Genomic DNA, 19985 nt, shown 5'->3' with positions numbered 1-19985 from the left:
AATAGCGAGAACAGCGAGAACAGCGCTATTCTCGTTGTTCCTGAGTATGTTTGGATGGATCAGAATAGCACTGTTTTTGCTGCTCCCGCTATTCTCACTATTCTCGCTACATCCAAACATAATTGAAAGAGTAGGAGTTGATCGAATTCGGATCACCCCAGGTATAACCAGGTATAACTGACTCAAGCAAATTACAAACGGACGGTCTATATTCTTTCTTTTAACGCGACACGAATTAGAAAACGGACTCCTATAGTTTCTATAGGCACCGGATTGACTACTTTAGTCTGATTAAGATTAATCTGAGCCGTTCGTTTGTAATTTACTTGAGTCACGTACTGGAAGGATACAGAGATCTCCTGTACAACTAGCCCCTGATAGTAGGAGTTGATCTCCGGTACTATTTCATTATTTCCTCCAATTCAATTTGGCTCGGGTCGAAATATTAAACTGGATTCGATGACTCGATCTGAACAGGTCACTAATAGAACCAAGCCGAGCGGTATAGCTTCGGATCGGACAGAAAATTGACACCCCTCAATAACATCTCCAAATTTAGATGTAAATCTGTACGATAATATTATTTCATGAAATCAACAAGTTTAAATAACTAAAAAGAGTGATATCAAGAGATGCCGGTAAATTTTATTTTAAAAAAGGGTGACTCTAATTTATATCTAGAGTTACATATATATACAGCAATTAATGGAGGGGATGTGAAATCATTATTTAAGATGGTCATCTATCTAGGTGTTCAACAAAAAAGTCGTGATAATTACATGAAGGCATCTCCCCTTATATAAACCCATATCACTACTCCTCTGCCTTACTGAGAATTTGTGCTCTGTTTATTCTCTCAATACTTCTTAATTTTTCAGATACCTCAATTCTGCTTATGGATAGTTTCTTACCCCTCCTTTGCTCTCTCCTGGTATGTACTTGTATAAAAGCAATATATGTAGGATTTTGTTTTTCTAGATATTATAAAAAAATCAAATCTTCAGAAAAGAGATTGTTTGTTTTTTTTCTTCAAAAAAAGTAGATAGAACTGCACCATTACCAGTCTACCACTAAGGACAGGCTAATGCAATCGACCCATTTCATATGGTTCATCAACTTTTGAGCAAATATGTGGTCAAAATGGGATTTAAGGTCTGAAAAATACTGGAATCTCATCATTGGTGTTATTCCAGAATCTGCATCCGGTGGAACCACACCATTGGTGTGGTTTATATATTTTTCGAAGAAAAAAAAATATTCAATTCCGGATCTGAATTTCTAATTTATAAAAGAAAAACTCTTGCCAATATATGGCTCACATATTTAATTTAATAGAAAGGATGTTTGCCATTTGCCCAACAATTATCTTTTCTGAAGTTTATTTGAGTTTGTGTTATTTGTAGATTGGAGTTGTAACAAGCAATGCAGCGTTACTGCCTGCTCAGGTTTACTGGCACACTGTTTTACCCAATACTAATATGCCCACTGCCATCAGTGATCTTTTAAGCTCCGGTCAACTCTCTCTCTCTCTATCTTTATTTAAAACATTGGCAGAATTTGCCAAGTTGATCTCTCTCTCTCTCTCTGTCTTGAAAAATTATCTCTATTCCTTTAACCCACACTGCTATAAGAAAAATTAAATAAGAAAGCTATATAATGCAATTGTTTTTAGTATCATAGTGTTTATCAAATTTAATAGAGATATTATATAAGAGGCACAAATCCTTAAATAGATGTTAGCAGGGGCAGACCTCTATTATTGGAAAGGTAGCTAAGTAACCCTATGATTTTAAAATTTTAATTATATATATTGAAATTTAATTAAATTTTTTTTTTTCAGAACTTTCTATATAGTGCAGCCCCTCTCAATAATAGTCAAAGATTTACTTATAGTCTAGTTGTTAGAGCTTTGTCTGGTAGATAAGAAGTCTTCAGTCCAAATTTCACTCACCACATTATGCATTTTAATTTTCAGTCACCTCTATCAAAGTTTTCTAATTATGCCCATTGGATGTTAGTCTTTTTCCATCATTATTTCTGCTCGGATACCATAATAGTTTTAGAAAAGAGAAAAATAGTAGAAATCAACAAAATAAATCTTATATTGATCTTGAGTATTGACTACAATTATATTTGAGTCTATTTATAAGTTTCATTGTGATATATTTCTAAACATTTCTTACTAATCATCACCTACTTTCTACCCTATATTTCTAATTATCTCCTACGATATACACCCGCTAATATCTCTATTAAAATATTACATTGTAACAAACATACACAAATATACCCTGCATATAGGTGAACTTAAGAGTTTACTCCAAAAAAAAAAATGTTCTTCAGCTAACCTTCAAAACAAAAAAAAAAATCTTAATATCATGTTCAAAACATTGCTGCCAAAATGCCATATATATTAGTACTTGATTTCCTGACTGGATTAATGTCGGTATATATATACATAGAAACCAAACTTGCTAAATTTTTAGTATTTATTGAATAAAGCATTGGTAGATAACAATACCAAATAACATACAGTATGGATAAATTAATCTGTCCTTTATTGAATCCTTAACAGAAAAACTAAAACCATAAACAAAGTTTTTGCCTTACTAAAATATTGAATCTTATATATTCTGATTGAAAACCCATTCCATAAACAGACACCGTCATGGATTCCAAGACCGGTACCTATGTGTACGTAGGTAAAGGAGGTGTCGGCGTGAATGCTGGCACAGGCAAACCTGGAGCTACCACAGTAGGAGTCGGTAAGGGTGGGGTCCACGTTGTTGCCGGAAAGGGAACACCTGGCAGCACAACTGTGGGTGCAGGCCAGGGTCAGGTCGATGTGGGGGATGGCAATGGGAAACCGGGAAGGACATCCGTCCATGTGGGCCCCGGTGGAGTCTCTGTAAATGTAAAACCAAAGTATGGAAAACCCCATGCCAGTCCCTTTTTGTACAATTACGCTGCCACCGAGGAGCAATTGTTCGATAATAGTCAGATTAATTTCTTTTTCTTAGAACAAGATCTGCATCCTGGTTCCAAATTAAACACGCAATTTGAGAAAAGAAATGCCGCTGCTAAGTTTTTACCGAGAAGTGAGGCTGAGTCTATCCCGTTTTCTTCGAAGAAATTACCGGAGGTAGTTAGCCGGTTCTCGGTTCAGCCTGGTTCTGATAAGGAGGAAGCAATGAAGGAGACTCTGAGAGAGTGTGAGGATCCAGCGTTGAAGGGGGAGAAGAAGATGTGTGCCACTTCTCTTGAATCAATGGTTGATTTCAGCGTTGCCAATCTCGGCACAAAAAATGTCCAAGCGGTAAGCTCAGTTCTGACAGCTTGCTTTAAAATATTGAAGCAAATTCAACATTGCTTGGTCGAACACACAAGGGCAAAAATATTCAGTGATGAAAAATCAATCCTTGTAATGTTAATAATATATATTGTTCTTCTGATAGGTTTCAACAACAGTTCATTCTAAGGATGAGACACCAAGGCAAGAGTACACAATTGTCGCTTCAGGGGTGAAAAACTTGGCACAAGATGAGCTTGTAGCATGCCATCAGCAAACATATGCTTATGCTGTGTTTTACTGCCACCTGGCAAAATCAACCAAGGGTTACATGGTGAAGATGACAGGTAAAGATGGGACGGTGGTCAATGCTGTGGCGGTATGCCATGCCGACACATCAGCATGGAACCCGAAGCACATTGCATTTAAGCTGCTGAATGTGAAACCTGGTACTGTACCAGTGTGCCATCTCTTGCCCCAAGATCATGTTGTATTTAGTCGCAATAACTAATTAAGAGCACAAATAGCTATACAGTATATACACTGCACTGCTATATTTGTATGGGTGTACTTTAGTTTTGTGCCTGCTGTATGAATATGTTACATTTCTGGTTTGAATACAGTTGGATGTATGTGAGCTTGATGTACGGAGACAGTATAACATATGTGTGTTTGTAAGATGATATCTGTCAGCATAATTTCCCAAAATGATCCGTTGTGAATAAATTCCTTTAGAAATGATAAGATGCAGATACAAAATCCACGTTTTGATACAATACTAGATAAACAAATTAAGCATTTTAGGCTGATGTACTAATGTTAGCATTTCAATCAATAACTAAAGCGTAAAATATGTTATTTCATGTCACAAGCAGTCTAATATAATCTACATATAAAAATTTTACTATTTTTGTGATTTTTGTAAAGATAGACTGAACCTTTGAAGGGTTACTTTGGTACATTCATCATCAGACAAACCACACGCCCAATACGAGCCATACGTGTATCAATTTTGTAATTCTTGATTACGGTTATAACTTATAAATATAAGAAATTTATGAAAGCTAGACAACCTAATCCTCTAGACGACAGTTTGACTTAATCCTCGGTTCAAGAAAATACAGGTTCCTTCTTAAAGGCAGGTGCATGTTCATTCTATTATACACATTAATTGATAGCCATTTAGAACTTTTTTAACAAATATAACTTATGTTAAAATTGAAGTATAATAAGGAGTTGGTTCGAACAAATTTCTCTCTACATACAGAATCATACTTCTATACAGGGGTGGACCCAGGATTTTAGTCAAGGAGAGGCAAAAAAATATCAAATCGGATTTAAATAACTTATCAGATTTAAACCTGTTAACTAATTGAGTACTCGATAAAAAAAAAAATAATATTTTGATTTATATTTTCCAATACCATGGCTTATAATTTATAATCTTATAACTTATAATTAAAAGAAATAAAAAAGGGATATATACTGTTAATTTAAAATTTAAAATACCATGAATTAACATAATCCGAAATTGAGAATTTAAGGTACTGTGAAGCATAGAATCAATTTATTTGAGAAATTTCGCTGCTGCGGATCTGATTGAATGAGCTGGCGGACCCATTAGTGCAGCAGGCCCTGTTGATGGCGGACCCGACAGAGTAAACAACTGGATCGGAGGCAACATAATTTGAACTACTTGAGGACTATTTTCTTCATTTGCTATCAGAAAATACAATTAAGCAAAAGACATGCAATTAGGGGTGGCAACGAATCGAACCGAACAGAACTTACTCTAGGTTTGAGTTTGGTTTGAATTAATTTCGAACCGAACTTAGTTTGATTCGTTTCGAACTGAACCCGTTTCGAACCGAACCCATTTCGAACTACACATTTTTTGAATCGAACCCGAATCGAATCACGAACTAAATTATTTTTTAGCAGCCCTAGTTATACCGGTAGTTTATACATTAATTTTTTCTCGCGGGACAAAATTCACATGGCTTCCTTTTACCGGTATGAACTATGAAATGAGTGTTTTTAAGTTGAAAAATTGTTCATGAACAAATACATCAGAGACTACTTTCCTCGTATGAACTATGAGAGACGACCGAAGAGAGAGGAGAGACAGTCATCTAGTCCAGAGAGAGTGACAGCCGGAGAGACAACCAGTCGGCTAGATTTTAGAGCTAGAGGGAGAGTGAGTTAGGGAGAGATGGAGAGAGAACTAGGTTATTGAGATTTGAGAGCGAGAGAGTGTCGGCTAAGTTAAATTATGGCTCTCTATCTTGAATTTTAATTTCATCAAGTAAATGGACGGCCGATGTTATTATGAGATTCGAACCATAAAAGTAACCGAACCCATTTCGATCGAACCAGGCTAGGTTTGAGTTTGGTTTGAATTAATTTTGAACCGAACCTGGTTGGATTCGTTTCAATTCGAACCCATTTCAAATCGAATTAAACTCGAATCAAACCCGAATCGAATCACGAACTACGAATTTTTTTGCCAGCCCTACATGCAATCAGAAAATTAAGCATAGTATTATCAAGAATATGCATCGTTTTCCGCGCTATTGATATTTCGAGAGATTCTTTAAAATTAAGTTAGCATGCATGGATCTTAGAGCAAACTAATGAATCAGCTTAAGGCGATTTTAATTCGTAGTATGTAGTACTTCGGAGAAGGTATATATATAGTTAGATATCTTCTTAGAAAATAGGGTTAATTATAATTGCGTAGAAGAAAAATGATGTTTAAATAGAACAATTTTTTTTTTCCCAAGGGGAAGCATGTATGGTCATTAATTTGTCACCAGTCTTGATTCCCAACTAGTGGTTTGATTATACCCACCCGGTCAAACTCGGACCGCTGAACCCATACCCATTACCCGCCCTGCCCATGTCCGTGTCCAGGTATGCACGGATACATGGGTACGGGTATAAGAAGGAATGAACCCGTGCCCGCCATATCCGTGCTCTTGGTGCTCGTGCCCGTGTACCCGTAAAACCGTGCCTATGATACCCTTTTTTAAAAAAAAAAAAATTCAAAATTTAAACCAAATTCCCCCCCCCCCCCCCCCCCCCCAACCAACGGTTCCCTACCTAGATCTGGACCCCTACTCTACTCGGCCCCAATATGAATTGACCCCCGATTTGACCATTTTTTTCAGTTTTTTTTTTTAATTCAAATTTCAATTTTCAATCCCTCCAAACAAAACTCTATAAATAAACTCTCATCCCTCACAAATTTTCACATCTCTATCTCAATATTTTCATCTCTCATTCTCTCAATCTCAATCTCAATATTTTCATTATTCTCCAATTTTAATTTTATTATTAAGAAAAATATAGTTGTTAATTTAATTCATTTTACAAATACGCAAATGCAAATGGAATTACGAAAGTATTCTCGAAGATTTTCCCGTGAGATTAAATATTACATTTATTTCATGTTACATTAAATTTTGTTAGATTAAATTTTGCGAGATTAAATTTTGCTAGATTAAATTTTATTAGATTGAAATATTGAATGTTAGATTTATTTTTGTAGAGTAATTTAAATTGAATGTTAGATTTAGTTTATGCTAGATTCATTGAATGTTAAGTAATTAGATTTGTTAGATTTATTTTATGTTAGATTTGTTAAGTAATTAGATTTGTTAGATTTATTTTATGTTAGATTTGTTAGTGTTAGATTTAATTAGTTTATATTAGATTTGTTAGATGTGAAGTAATTTTATTTGTTTTGAATAGGTTAGATTTTATTTTTGAAATTCGGATTTATTTTTAATAGGTTAAAAAAATAGATTAGATTTATTTTTTTGAATATGTGAAGTAATTAGATTTGTTTTGAATATGTTAGATTTTATTTTTCAAATTCGGATTTATTTTTAATAGGTTAAAAAAATAGGTTATATTTATTTTTTTGAATATGTGAAGTAATTATATTTATTTTGAATAGGTTAGATTTATTTTTTAACATGTTAAATTTATTTTTAATAGGTTAGATTTATTTTTAAAAAATATTAGATTTATTTTTTTAAAACAGAAATAAAAACAGAAAAAATATGATGTTTCGGCCTTTGCAGAGAAGCTGTATTTTCTACAAAGGCCGAAATAGCATATTTTTTCTGTTTTTAATTTCTGTTTTAATTTATGTTTTTTAAATTCTGATTTATTTTTCATAGGTTGAAAAATAGATTAGATTTATTTTTTGAATATGTTAAGTAATTATATTTATTTTTAAATGTTAGATTCATTTTTAAATAGGTTAGATTTTAATTATAATGTTAGATTTATTTTTGGATATGGTAGATTTATGTTAGATTTTTTTTTCATATGTTAATTTTATCCGAATTCATATGTAATATGTTAGATTTATGTTAAGTAATTAGATTTATTTTTGAATAGGTTAGATTTTATTTTTTTAATTCGGTTTTATTTTTAATAGGTTAAATTAATAGGTTAGATTTTTTTTTTTAATATGTTAAGTAATTTACATTTATTGTTTTGAATAGGTTTAAAAAATGACATCTCATTGCCAATCGGTGCAAGAAGACATTGCGAGATTGTTGGCCGATATTTTTGGGCCCGATATGTCACCACCTAATTATCCACAAAATTATCAAAGAAGAGACCAAATGCTACAAACAAATTATCAACAACCCCCCAAATGAGCGCACCGTATTATACTTCAAACGATCCAAACATATACATTCCACAAGAAACACATCAACCGACACCATCGTATGCATATGGAGGCGTAGGCACTTCTTATGTATCATCGAGTCAATTCAGTCTCCTATAGAACCTACTCCTTCAACAAGTGTCCCTGAAATTCAAGAAGAAGATGTCCATTCTTCGATAAGTGTCCCCCCTAGCAGGAAAGAAGACTAAACGACCTCCTCTCGAATACAATCAGTCGTGGATGAAATATTATAAGGAGACCAAAGATGTTGATGGCACTTTGCTATATCTAGAATGTAAGGTAAAAAATTGCAAGAAAAATAAAAAAAAAGTGGTATGACTAGCTGAAATGCACTAAAGAAAGGGTGAGCTTTCAAGTGAAAATATTAAACCGAGACAAATTCAAACCCTTATGAACCCGGATGGTACCAGAACCAACCCAAAATATGATGAATCAAAAATGCTTAGTGAATTGACCCGGTACATTACCCACAAAGGAAAACCAATAAGTCTGGATTGTTGCATGAGTTTTGCCCGGTTGGTCGTTTGAGGGTGTGATCAACCAATGTACAAGAGGATCCATCATAGAAAAATGGTTAACAAAATAAAAAAAACAGTTTACCATTACCAAAAATGACCTACGAGCTACATTTGCATATCAAAACAATAAGGTCTCAATTACATCTGATATATGGACTGCCGGTAAACATGGGCTCGGGTACTCTTGTATTACTGGGCATTGGATCGATGATAACTGGGTATTACAGAAAAGGGTATTAAGTTTTTGAGTGTTGGATTCCCCGAACACTACAAATATAATTTTCAAATCAATTATTGAGGTTTTAGAAGAATATAACCTTAAGATGGACATGGATAACAAGATTTTTTTTCTATATCTTTCGATAATGCTAGCAACAACATTGCTTCCATTGATATTTTTAAACGGTCACTAAACCCGATCATGAATGGTGCAATATTTCACTAAAAATGTGCTTGCCATATACTTAACATTGTTGTCAAGGCGGGCCTCAAAACAAAAGCCGTAAACCTATTGATAATTAAATTTAAGGATGCTCTCAACCGCATTGCTTCAAATCAAGAAAGAAAACAACGGTTTGAGTTTTTGTATATCCACTATGGATTCAGCAAGTTGAAAGTACCTTGGGATATAGATACCCGTTGGAACTCAACCTATAGGGTGTTGAACCGATGCCTTCCTTACAAAGCTGTCATAGGGGAGTTTTTGAGAAGCTCCACCCTCGAGGGAATGCAATTTGAACCCACCCTCGTAGAATGGTAGCAACTAGAAAGGCTTAGTAAATTTCTAAGAACTTTTTTTACAACAACCGTCGAACCATCCTACTCCTACTCACCGACTCCATTTGAGTTGCTCAAACATCTCTATAACATATCCAAGGTGTATCTTGAATTGGAACAAGCTGAAACCCACAATAAATCTCTCACACCGATCGTAGATGTTATGAAACTAAAATTTCTAAAATATTGGGAAGATGTACCCCTCATGTCCATTATCGCAAGCTGTCTTAACCCGGCATACAAGAAGTATTCCACGGTCAAAGTACTTGAAAAGTACAAAGAGAATCTACATTTAGACAAAACCGGGGTGGAGACATACTTGAATTTGAAATTCGATGAGATGTTTACCATATACAACTCAAGAATAGGTGACAATCAAAACCCGTCTTCGTCCCGTGCCGCCGCTAAATATACATGTATTTTCAATCTTTATTATTTATAATATCTACATTATTTGTCCACTAATTTTTTTTATTTTTTAATAGTTTCATTTCTAGGAGCACTAGCAGTGGTGGATTGTTAGCAGATTTTCAGTCAGAGAGCGAACTGTACACATCCACAAACGAGTTATTGAGTTATTTTGCGATGCGCAACGAAAATGAACAAGTTGACATCATGGCGTGGTGGAGGAGGAATCAAAGGGCCTATCCAACGCTAGCAATGATGGCCTACGACGTATTTGCCGTGCCCGTGTCAACCGTCCTTTCCGAAAGTTGTTTTAGTTCGGCGAACAGGATCCTATCCGATAAACGTAGTAAGTTAGGTGCAAATGTTTTTGAGAGACTTGTGTGCTTGAAAAATTGGATTGATGCTAATGAGCTCAAGCAACATCGAGATGAAGCATGATCATCCGAAGTCGACACTGAAGAAAGCGGTACCGAGCCGCGGCCAGAGGCTAATTCGGATTCAGACGGTGCGAAAGAGAGCGAACAATAGTATATGAATCCAAACTTCTAGATAGGTAGTGTCGGTATAAATTTATAACCTCTTTTAATCTTTATAGTTATTTTTTTAATTATTAATTTCTAAACATTTCAATTAGTTTTTAAATTATTTATTTTAAAGAAGAATTACTAACAAAAAAAAAGTTAGAACTCCGCCTATGTTATTTTACATAGCCGGTCCCAAGTCCGAAATAAAGGAGGAGGGTAACTTTTATTTTTTAATCTATTGTTTTAAAATAATTCATAATTATTTTTAAAGTAATTGATTTAAGAAATTGTTTATTTATATTTTATTGTTTTAAAGTAATTGATTTAAGATATTTTTTATTTATATTTTATTTAACCTATTCAAAATTAAAAAATATATTATCAATTTAAAATGAACGTTTAGAAAATATATTATCAATTTAAAATGTAAACTAAAAATTTCGAGATATAAATAAATTATGGAACTATATAATTAGAATGAGAATTTGAAATAAAATAAAATGACTCGTGTAAAGAAATAAATAAATAGATTTGTACTTAGCCGAATAAATATACAAATTTTTCGCACGAATAATTTTTATATGAGGAGGGTTCAAATGCACCCAAATTTTTGTGCACCCAAATGCACCTTATCCTTTTTCTCTATTTTCAAAGTCCGAATAGTCAATCCGAACCGTTAGATGCGATCTATATATTAAGATGTGCTTGGAGACCAAATTTTACATTTTTTGGAATTTTTTTACTATTTATTAAGCCACTTTGAAAAATCGCTGATCCAATGGTCCAGAAAATGTAAAATCAGCGATTTTCAAAGTGGCTTAATAAATAGTAAAACAATTCCAAAAAATGTAAAATTTGGTCTCCAAGCACATCTTAATATATAGATCGCATCTAATGGTTCGGATTGACTATTCGGACTTTGAAAACGGAGAAAAAGGATTTGAAAGATAGGGTGCATTTGGGTGCACAAAAATTTGGGTGCATTTGAACCCTCCTCTTTTTATATATAAGTTACAAATTTTATTTATTTATATACACTATTTGATATTAAACTATTCAGATTTTTAAAGTCGAATTATAAACACGTAATAATATTCATACGACACTGTAAAAAAACAGAAACAAAAAAACAGCAACAAAAAACAGAAACAAAAAAACAGAAACACAAAGCAGAAAAAAAACTGGACCGGACCGCCCCCCATACCTGGACCGCCCTGCCCCCGAATCTGTGACAGGCACGGATATAAAACGGATAGGGCAGGGTTTTTAAAAAAAAAAAAACCGTGATGCCCGGTCCGTTGTACCCGTCACCCGCCACAGATTTTGCCCGGCCCGGCCCGGCCCGCCCTACCCGTTAGCACAACACTATTCCCAACTACCTTACATTTAATTTATTTGATTAATTTATTATTTCAGATGCATTAATGTACACTGTCAATCCGCCATGATGGGAAAGCCGAATGCGTAATCAGCTTAGCCGCCTAGACACTTGTGGATTTTTTTTTTTTATTATTATTATTATTCGACTTATGGATTCATTTGGATGCGTTTGGCATTATGCATATTCTTCATACACAGATCCCTTCTCGTATATATTAATTATAGTGAATGTTATAACCGGAAACAGATTTTTTTTTGTCACGTTTCTGCTCACATATTTGCACCGTACTATTTTAGAATTATCATAAAATATTCAAAATTTGAGTTAATTTATAAAAATTCAGATCGTTCAGATTTTAAAAATACGAATAATCTTAAAACAATTCATTCTCTATTAAAATTGTCTCTCATGCATCTAGATTGACATCGTACAAAATTTTGACACCGATTTTTGTGATAATCTGAGAAGATCAATTATCTCATAGTAGTATACGCACTCACTATTTTAGATAAGAATCGGATCTACATTTACAATTGAATCTAGGAGGCTACTACTTTGCAGTGCAGCGTTTAAAGCATGCACATTCTATTTAATGGGGAGCCTTTTTCATTATGATTCTCTACAATTGAGAATCAACTATTGTGACTTGGACAATTTGTAACAATAGATGAGGAAAAGAGGACATTATTTTTCTCATTTGATTGTTCCATGCACCATACAAATTAAAATTTGATTGTGGTTTATCAATTGAACAAAAGTTATGTCTTGCTATTTATGAAAGGAAAACATTTGAGTGATATAATTTATTATTCATACAGTAGACCTCTTTGTATTGTTCATGCAAGAATCTTAATTGAGTTTAATTACATTTTATTTTCTTTTTTTCTTTTTTGGCGTCATAGAAAGAGATGGGGTCAGACTTTCAAACTATGTGAGACAATCATATATAATTTTTATATTGAAAATGAGAGTCAATTTTACAATACCATAACATTTTATTCTATATCATATAAAAATTTATACATAAATACAAAAAGTCTATTTTCTTCAAAAAAAAAAAAAAATACAAAAAATCTAAAAATAAAATAAAAATCAATTAACCTCATTTCTTCTGTTTAAATGCGCCTTTAGTTATATGAGAGTTCATTTATTTCTCATCTCCCTGCCTGTTGGGAAGGCTATGCGCCCAACTCGTATAATGGGACATCAGTCAGCAGTTGGAGACAAATAGACAGTCGTACACGTGTACTGAAAAACGTCCACGTCATATTGATTTATGGTGCCAAATGCCAATACCCCACAAGGGCCACAACTGCATTGGTGAGCAGCTGGCAGTTGAGTTTCCTTTATTAATAGCATATCTTCCCTCCATTTGTTGTAAACTAAACGATTCCGGTTTTGTTTCTGAACATCTAGCAGTGTTGTAAAAAAACGTCAATTTATATCAATTTTTTTTTTTTTTTTTGAGAGAATCAACAGAGGTCAAGCCTCCGTTTTTCATTAACCAAAGCTGGTTACATTTTTTTGGGTTTCTGAGTAGAAACCCGGTTTACAAAAATGAAAGCAAATAAAACATAAAACATAAAATTTGAAGCATAAAAGTAATGATAACTACCCAAATTTTTAAACCTAAATTATACTAAGTTTACTTGAATTGTATTTCTCCCTAACTATTATTTCTATCTTGATTTTCCGTTGTAGAAGCCCGCCACTGTGTTCTGATCTCTTGTATCAGAATCTCCTTTTGTTTGATCTTTTCCCTGAATATACGATTACACCTTTCCCTCCATATAACAAAGTGTGCTATGAGTGTGAGTTCTCTCAATTTCATGTCCGTACCAGCGCTTGTCATGATGTTGAGTCTGTCCCGTACCGGAATTGGTATTTGCTCTTCTCTCATAACCCCTGTGTATATCTCTTCACTTATCCGACATTCATTAAATAAATGCTGAGTTGTCTCGTCTTGCTGCCTACACATATAACATATTCCCACTATGTGAAACCCTCTTATTCTCAAATTTTCTGCCGTCAATATCCTGTTATGTAATACTAACCACCCAAATACCTTAATCCTTGGCGGCACCCGAATTTCCCATACCTTGTGTATCTGTGATTGTATCGTAGGTGTATTCTCCATTGTTTGATATGCCCTTTGCACTGTGAATATCCCATCCACATGCATCTTCCATTTTGCATCGTCTATGTTTCTTCTGTTTTGAATAAAACCCAGTACCATTCTTATCTTTTCCCTGATCAATTCTTGTAACTGTTCAATCGCCTTTTCTGATAAAACCGATCTAAACAATGAGTATATATTTCTTTCCTGAAAGAACTCCTGTAGCGTGATGCTTTTGTCTAAGACAAATGTGTATAGGACTTCTAACCTGTATTTGAGTGTTCCCAGACCCCAGTCTTGATCCCAAAACTTGACTGTATCACCTCTGCCTCCTAACCTCAACATAAAGCAATCACAGAATTTAATCACCTTTTTGAGATTAGCCTTGAAAAAGTATGAGTTGTGTGCCCCTCCCTGCTGCGTTCCATATATTGCGTTGAATAAATCTTTCCACAGCTTAACCTCATTGCTTTGCCATTGCCAATACCATTTAGCTAGCAATGCATGATTAAAACTCGACAAGTTTTTAATCCCCAGCCCTCCCATTTTTTTCGGTGTACATACCAACTTCCAATTCGCTAAGTGTATTTTTCTTTCATTTTGTGCCGCTCCCTTCCACAAGAAATTCCTTCTTGTCATATCTATTGCATCTAACACCCAAACCGGCAAATTGAACACCGACATATAGTATATCGGTATTGATGATAATACCGAGTTTATAAGCACTATTCTTCCTGCCTGTGTGAGTAGTTTTCCCGCCCATCCCCCTAATCTCTTATTGATGTTTGTTATCAAAGGCACGTATGCCTCTTTTAACAGTCTTGAATCCGAGAGCGGCAAACCCAAATATTTAAACGGGAATTTGGCTTCCTTACACCCCAATATACCCGCCAATTCTCTGACTTGGTTTCGTTCCGTTGCCGTTGCTACAATTTCAGATTTTTCTAAATTTATCTTGAGACCCGATATGGCACCAAATGCTAATAACACCGTCTTCAGTACCTGTATTTGTTGCTTTTCTGGCTTGATAAAGAATAAGGCATCATCCGCATACAACAGAGACGGGTGCATCCCTTGCACCGGCATTCTGATTGCCCCCATGTTCATCAGTTTTTGGAGCCACCTTGGTACAAAATCTATAGCAATGATAAAAAGCAAGGGTGAGATTGGGTCACCCTGCCTTACCCCTCTTCTTAGCTCTATTTTCCTCCCCACTAATCCATTTATGATTATCTGTGAGGCCCCTTGCAGTACCAATCGACTGATTAGTTGTTGGCAATTTTCGACTAATTAACTGATTATTTTCTATTATAGATAATTATTTCCGATTATTCTCGATTAATCATTTGGTGGTATACTCTGTTCGTCCAACGACCGCATACTGTTATTTACAACACAGGTTGAAAGAGGATCTGTATCCTCCCAGGTACCAGACTCAAGCAAATTGAAACGGCTGGTCCAGATTTTTTTCTCAGCCGGTGCTTATTCGGGAATAGTGCAGCAGGCAGTATGATTTGTGTTTTGAGATTCGTGCCAAGTTAAAAAAATGATCCTGGACCGTCCATTTCTATTGTCCTCAGTCAAATAACAAGAGGGGATGTAAATTCGTTGGATGATGAGACAAGCGATGAATTTATATTCCATATCGTAGTTTCTTTTAACACTAGTAAGTTTTATCCCAACAGTTGATAGTCAATTTTATTCAATCGTAATTGATCTAGCTATGGTATGTTTGGATGTATCAAGAATAGAGCTATTTTATTATAGCGGCTATTCGGAATAGTAATATGCATTCAAACAATATTTTTGCTATTTATAATAGTTAGAATAGTTGTTATTCTCTATTCCTTGTAAATATTAGAATAGCTACTATTCAAAAATAAAGAGGGGAAAATGATTTTTTTCTCGGATTTTTGTCCACACATTTTCGAAAAGACAAATTTGATACTAATTTATGTTATCTCCATGTTATAACAATTCGTTTAAGACCTCACTTGCTTATATTTTCTCTTAATTAGCACCTTATTAACACTATTATTATCAGTTACAATTATTCATTATTCCAAATGTACAATCAAAACAATATTTTTATTAATTCGAATAGTATAATTTTCACACTAATCTATAAATCACTACTATTTCTCTATTCTTATTTATTATTTTCAAATTTCGCTATTCTAACTCTTATCCAAACGTACCATTTAAGAGAAGTTGATCAAATTCGGATCACCCCAGTATAACCAGGTATAGCTGACTCAAGCAAATTACAGACGGACGGTCTATATTATTTCTTTTACTCGACACGAATTTCAAAACGGACTCCTATAGTTTCTATAGGCACCGGATTGACTACTTTAGTCTGATTAAGATTAATCTGAGCCGTTCGTTTGTAATTTACTTGAGTCACGTACTGGAAGGATACAGAGATCTCCTGTACAACTTGCCCCTGATAGTAGAAGTTGATCTCCGGTACTATTTTATTATTATATCCTCGATCCAATTTGGCTCGAGTCGAAATATTTGATGACTCGATCTGAACAAGTCACTTATTGAACCAAGCCGAGCGGTATAACTTGATTACTTTTTTTATTAATTTATTTATGCAACTTAATCTTAATTAATATATATTTAATATTAATTAGTATTAAATCTAAAACCAAATCCAATAAAACATAACGAAATAAGTCAGGTCTAGTCCAACCGAACCCGACTCAATCCGAGTACGGTGAAAAATTCTAGACCTGTACTTGAACCATTTAACCATAGGGCAGCTTCGGATCGGACTGAAAATTGACACCCCTAGTCTATAACATCTCCAAATTTAGAAATAAATCTGTATGATAATATTATTTCATAAAATCAACAAGTTTAAATAACTAAAAAGAGTGATATCAAGAGATGCCGGTAAATTTTATTTTAAAAAAAGGTGACTCTAATTTATATCTAGAGTTACATATATAATATACAGCAATGGAGGGGATGTGAAATCATTATTTAAGATGGTCATCTATCTAGGTGTTCAACAAAAAAGTCGTGATAATCACATGAAGGCATCTCCCCTTACATAAACCCATATCACTACTACTCTGCATTCTTAGAGTCTGTGCTCTTGTTTATAAGCAATATATATAGGATTTTGTTTTTCTAGATATTATAAAATAAAATATTTGGAAAAGAGATTGTTTGTTTTTTTCTTCAAAAATATAGATGGAACTGCACCATTACCAGTCTACCACTAAGGACAGTCTACCAATCTCACCATTTTATATGGTTCATCAATTTTTGAGCAAATATGTGGTCAAGATGGGAATTAAAGTATGAAAAATACTGAAATCTCACCATTGGTGTTATTCCAGAATCTGCATCCGGTGGAACTCTACCATTGGTGCGGTTTTATCTATTTTTTAAAGAAGAAAAAAAACATTCAATTCCGGATCTGAATTTCTAATTTATAAAAGAAAAACTCTTGCCAATATATGGCTCACATATTTAATTAATAGAAAGGATGTTTACCACTTGCCAAACAATTATCTTTTCTGAAGTTTATTTGGGTTTGTGTTATTTGTAGATTAGAGTTGTAGCAAGCAATGCAGCGTTACTGCCTGCTCAGGTTTACTGGCACACTGTTTTACCCAATACTCATATGCCCACTGCTATCAGTGATCTTTTAAGCTCCGGTCAACTCTCGATCTCTCTATCTTTATTTGAAACATTGGCAGAATCTGCCAAGTTGCTCCCTCTCTTTTGAAAAATTATCTCTACCCCTGCAACCCACACTGCTATAAGAAAAAATAAATAAGGAAGCTAAATAATGCAATTGTTGTTAGTATCGTAGTATTTATCAAATCTAATAGAGATATATATAGGAGGCACAAATCCTTAAATAGATGTTAGTCTTTTTTCATCATTATTCCTGCTCGGATACCATAATAGTTTTAGAAAAGAGAAAATGAGTAGAAATTAACAAAATAAATCTTGTATTGATCTTGAGTTATTGATTACAATTATATTTGAGTCTATTTATAAGTTTCATTAATTATGATATATTTTTAAACAATTCTAACTAATCATCTCCTACTTTCTACCCTATATTTCTAATTATCTCCTACGATATACACTCGCTAATATCTCTATTAAAATATTACATTGTAACAAACATACACAAATATACCCTGCATATAGGTGAACTTAAGAGTTTACTCCAAAAAAAAAAATGTTCTTCAGCTAACCTTCAAAACAAAAAAAATATCTTAATATCATGTTCAAAACATTGCTGCCAAAATGCCATATATATTAGTACTTGATTTCCTGACTGGATTAATGTCGGTATATATATACATAGAAACCACACTTGCTAAATTTTTAGTATTTATTGAATAAAGCATTGGTAGATAACAATACCAAATAACATACAGTATGGATAAATTAATCTGTCCTTTATTGAATCCTTAACAGAAAAACTAAAACCATAAACAAAGTTTTTGCCTTACTAAAATATTGAATCTTATATATTCTGATTGAAAACCCATTCCATAAACAGACACCGTCATGGATTCCAAGACCGGTACCTATGTGTACATAGGTAAAGGAGGTGTCGGCATGAATGCTGGCACAGGCAAACCTGGAGCTACCATAGTAGGAGTCGGTAAGGGTGGGGTCCACGTTGTTGCCAGAAAGGGAACACCTGGCAGCACAATTGTGGGTGTAGGCCAGGGTCAGGTTGATGTGGGGGATGGCAATGGGAAACCGGGAAGGACATCCGTCCATGTGGGCCCTGGTGGAGTCTCTGTAAATGTAAAACCAAAGTATGGACAATCCCATGTCAGTCCCTTTGTGTACCATTACGCTGCCACCGAGGAGCAATTGTTCGATAATCGTCAGATTAATTTCTTTTTCTTAGAACAAGATCTGCATCCTGGTTCCAAATTGAACACGCAATTTGAGAAAAGAAATACCGCTGCTAAGTTTTTACCGAGAAGTGAGGCTGAGTCGATCCCGTTTTCTTCAAAGAAATTACCGGAGATAGTTAGCCGGTTCTCAGTTCAGCCTGGTTCTGATAAGGAGGAAGCAATGAAGGAGACTCTGAGAGAGTGTGAGGATCCAGCGTTGAAGGGGGAGAAGAAGATGTGTGTCACTTCTCTTGAATCAATGGTTGATTTCAGCGTTGCCAATATCGGCACAAAAAATGTCCAAGCGGTAAGCTCAGTTCTGACAGCTTGCTTTAAAATATTGAAGCAAATTCAACATTGCTTGGTCGAACACACAAGGGCAAAAATATTCAGTGATGAAAAATCAATCCTTGTATTGTTAATAATATATATTGTTCTTCTGATAGGTTTCAACAACAGTTCATTCTAAGGATGAGACACCAAGGCAAGAGTACACAATTGTCGCTTCAGGGGTGAAAAACTTGGCACAAGATGAGCTTGTAGCATGCCATCAGCAAACATATGCTTATGCTGTGTTTTACTGCCACCTGGCAAAATCAACCAAGGGTTACACGGTGAAGATGACCGGTAAAGATGGGACGGTGGTCAATGCTGTGGCGGTATGCCATGCCGACACATCAGCATGGAACCCGAAGCACATTGCATTTAAGCTGCTGAATGTGAAACCTGGTACTGTACCAGTGTGCCATCTCTTGCCCCAAGATCATGTTGTATTTAGTCGCAATAACTAATTAAGAGCACAAATAGCTATACAGTATATATACTGCACTGCTATATTTGTATGGGTGTACTTTAGTTTTGTGCCTGCTGTATGAATATGTTACATTTCTGGTTTGAATACAGTTGGATGTATGTGAGCTTGATGTACGGAGACAGTATAATATATGTGTGTTTGTAAGATGATATCTGTCAGCATAATTTCCCAAAATGATCCGTTGTGAATAAATTCCTTTAGAAATGATAAGATGCAGATACAAAATCCACGTTTTGATACAATACTGGATAAACAAATTAAGCATTTTAGGCTGATGTACTAATGTTAGCATTTCAATCAATAACTAAAGCGTAAAATATGTTATTTCATGTCACAAGCAGTCTAATATAATCTACATACAAAAATTTTACTATTTTTGTGAATTTTGTAAAGATAGACTGAACCTTTGAAGGGTCTGGTACTCTGGTACATTCATCATCAGACAAACCACAAGCCCAATACGAGCCATTTTGTAATTCTTGATTACGGTTATAACTTATAACTTATAAATATAAGAAATTTATGAAAGCTAGACAACCTAATCCTCTAGACGACGGTTTG

At 34.4% G+C, this 19985-nt stretch overlaps 1 protein-coding gene across 2 annotated transcripts; it reads left to right on the top strand.

Moving 5' to 3' along the window:
* The first annotated feature begins 816 nt into the window (after positions 1–816).
* LOC144546747 (BURP domain-containing protein 3-like) lies at positions 817–19598 on the top strand. Of its 2 annotated transcripts, none has more exons than XM_078295292.1 (4): positions 817–931; positions 1404–1512; positions 2661–3316; positions 3456–3967. In XM_078295292.1, the coding sequence occupies exons 1-4, from the start codon at positions 896–898 to the stop codon at positions 3798–3800; spliced, it is 1146 nt and encodes a 381-aa protein (XP_078151418.1). In that variant the 5' UTR covers positions 817–895; the 3' UTR covers positions 3801–3967. The 2 variants fall into 2 exon arrangements, with proteins under 2 accessions (XP_078151418.1, XP_078151419.1); XM_078295293.1 differs by lacking the exons at positions 1404–1512; positions 2661–3316; positions 3456–3967 and adding exons at positions 17290–17398; positions 18262–18917; positions 19057–19598 and having other exon boundaries at positions 833–931.
* The last annotated feature ends 387 nt before the right edge of the window (positions 19599–19985 follow it).

The sequence above is a fragment of the Carex rostrata genome, chromosome 30 (assembly GCF_964058835.1).
Source record: "Carex rostrata chromosome 30, lpCarRost1.2, whole genome shotgun sequence".
In the NCBI taxonomy this organism is placed as follows: domain Eukaryota; kingdom Viridiplantae; phylum Streptophyta; class Magnoliopsida; order Poales; family Cyperaceae; genus Carex; species Carex rostrata.
This window is presented reverse-complemented; position numbering and strand designations above follow the sequence as displayed.

What these genes read in the sequence shown, in the direction of transcription:
- LOC144546747 (XM_078295293.1), top strand. Translation starts at nt 896, where the DNA reads ATGGATAGTTTCTTACCCCTCCTTTGCTCTCTCCTG. An exon ending in CCCTCCTTTGCTCTCTCCTG is followed by an intron (nt 932 to 17,289) that starts GTATGTACTTGT and finishes TGTTATTTGTAG; the next exon opens with ATTAGAGTTGTAGCAAGCAA. An exon ending in CAGTGATCTTTTAAGCTCCG is followed by an intron (nt 17,399 to 18,261) that starts GTCAACTCTCGA and finishes TTCCATAAACAG; the next exon opens with ACACCGTCATGGATTCCAAG.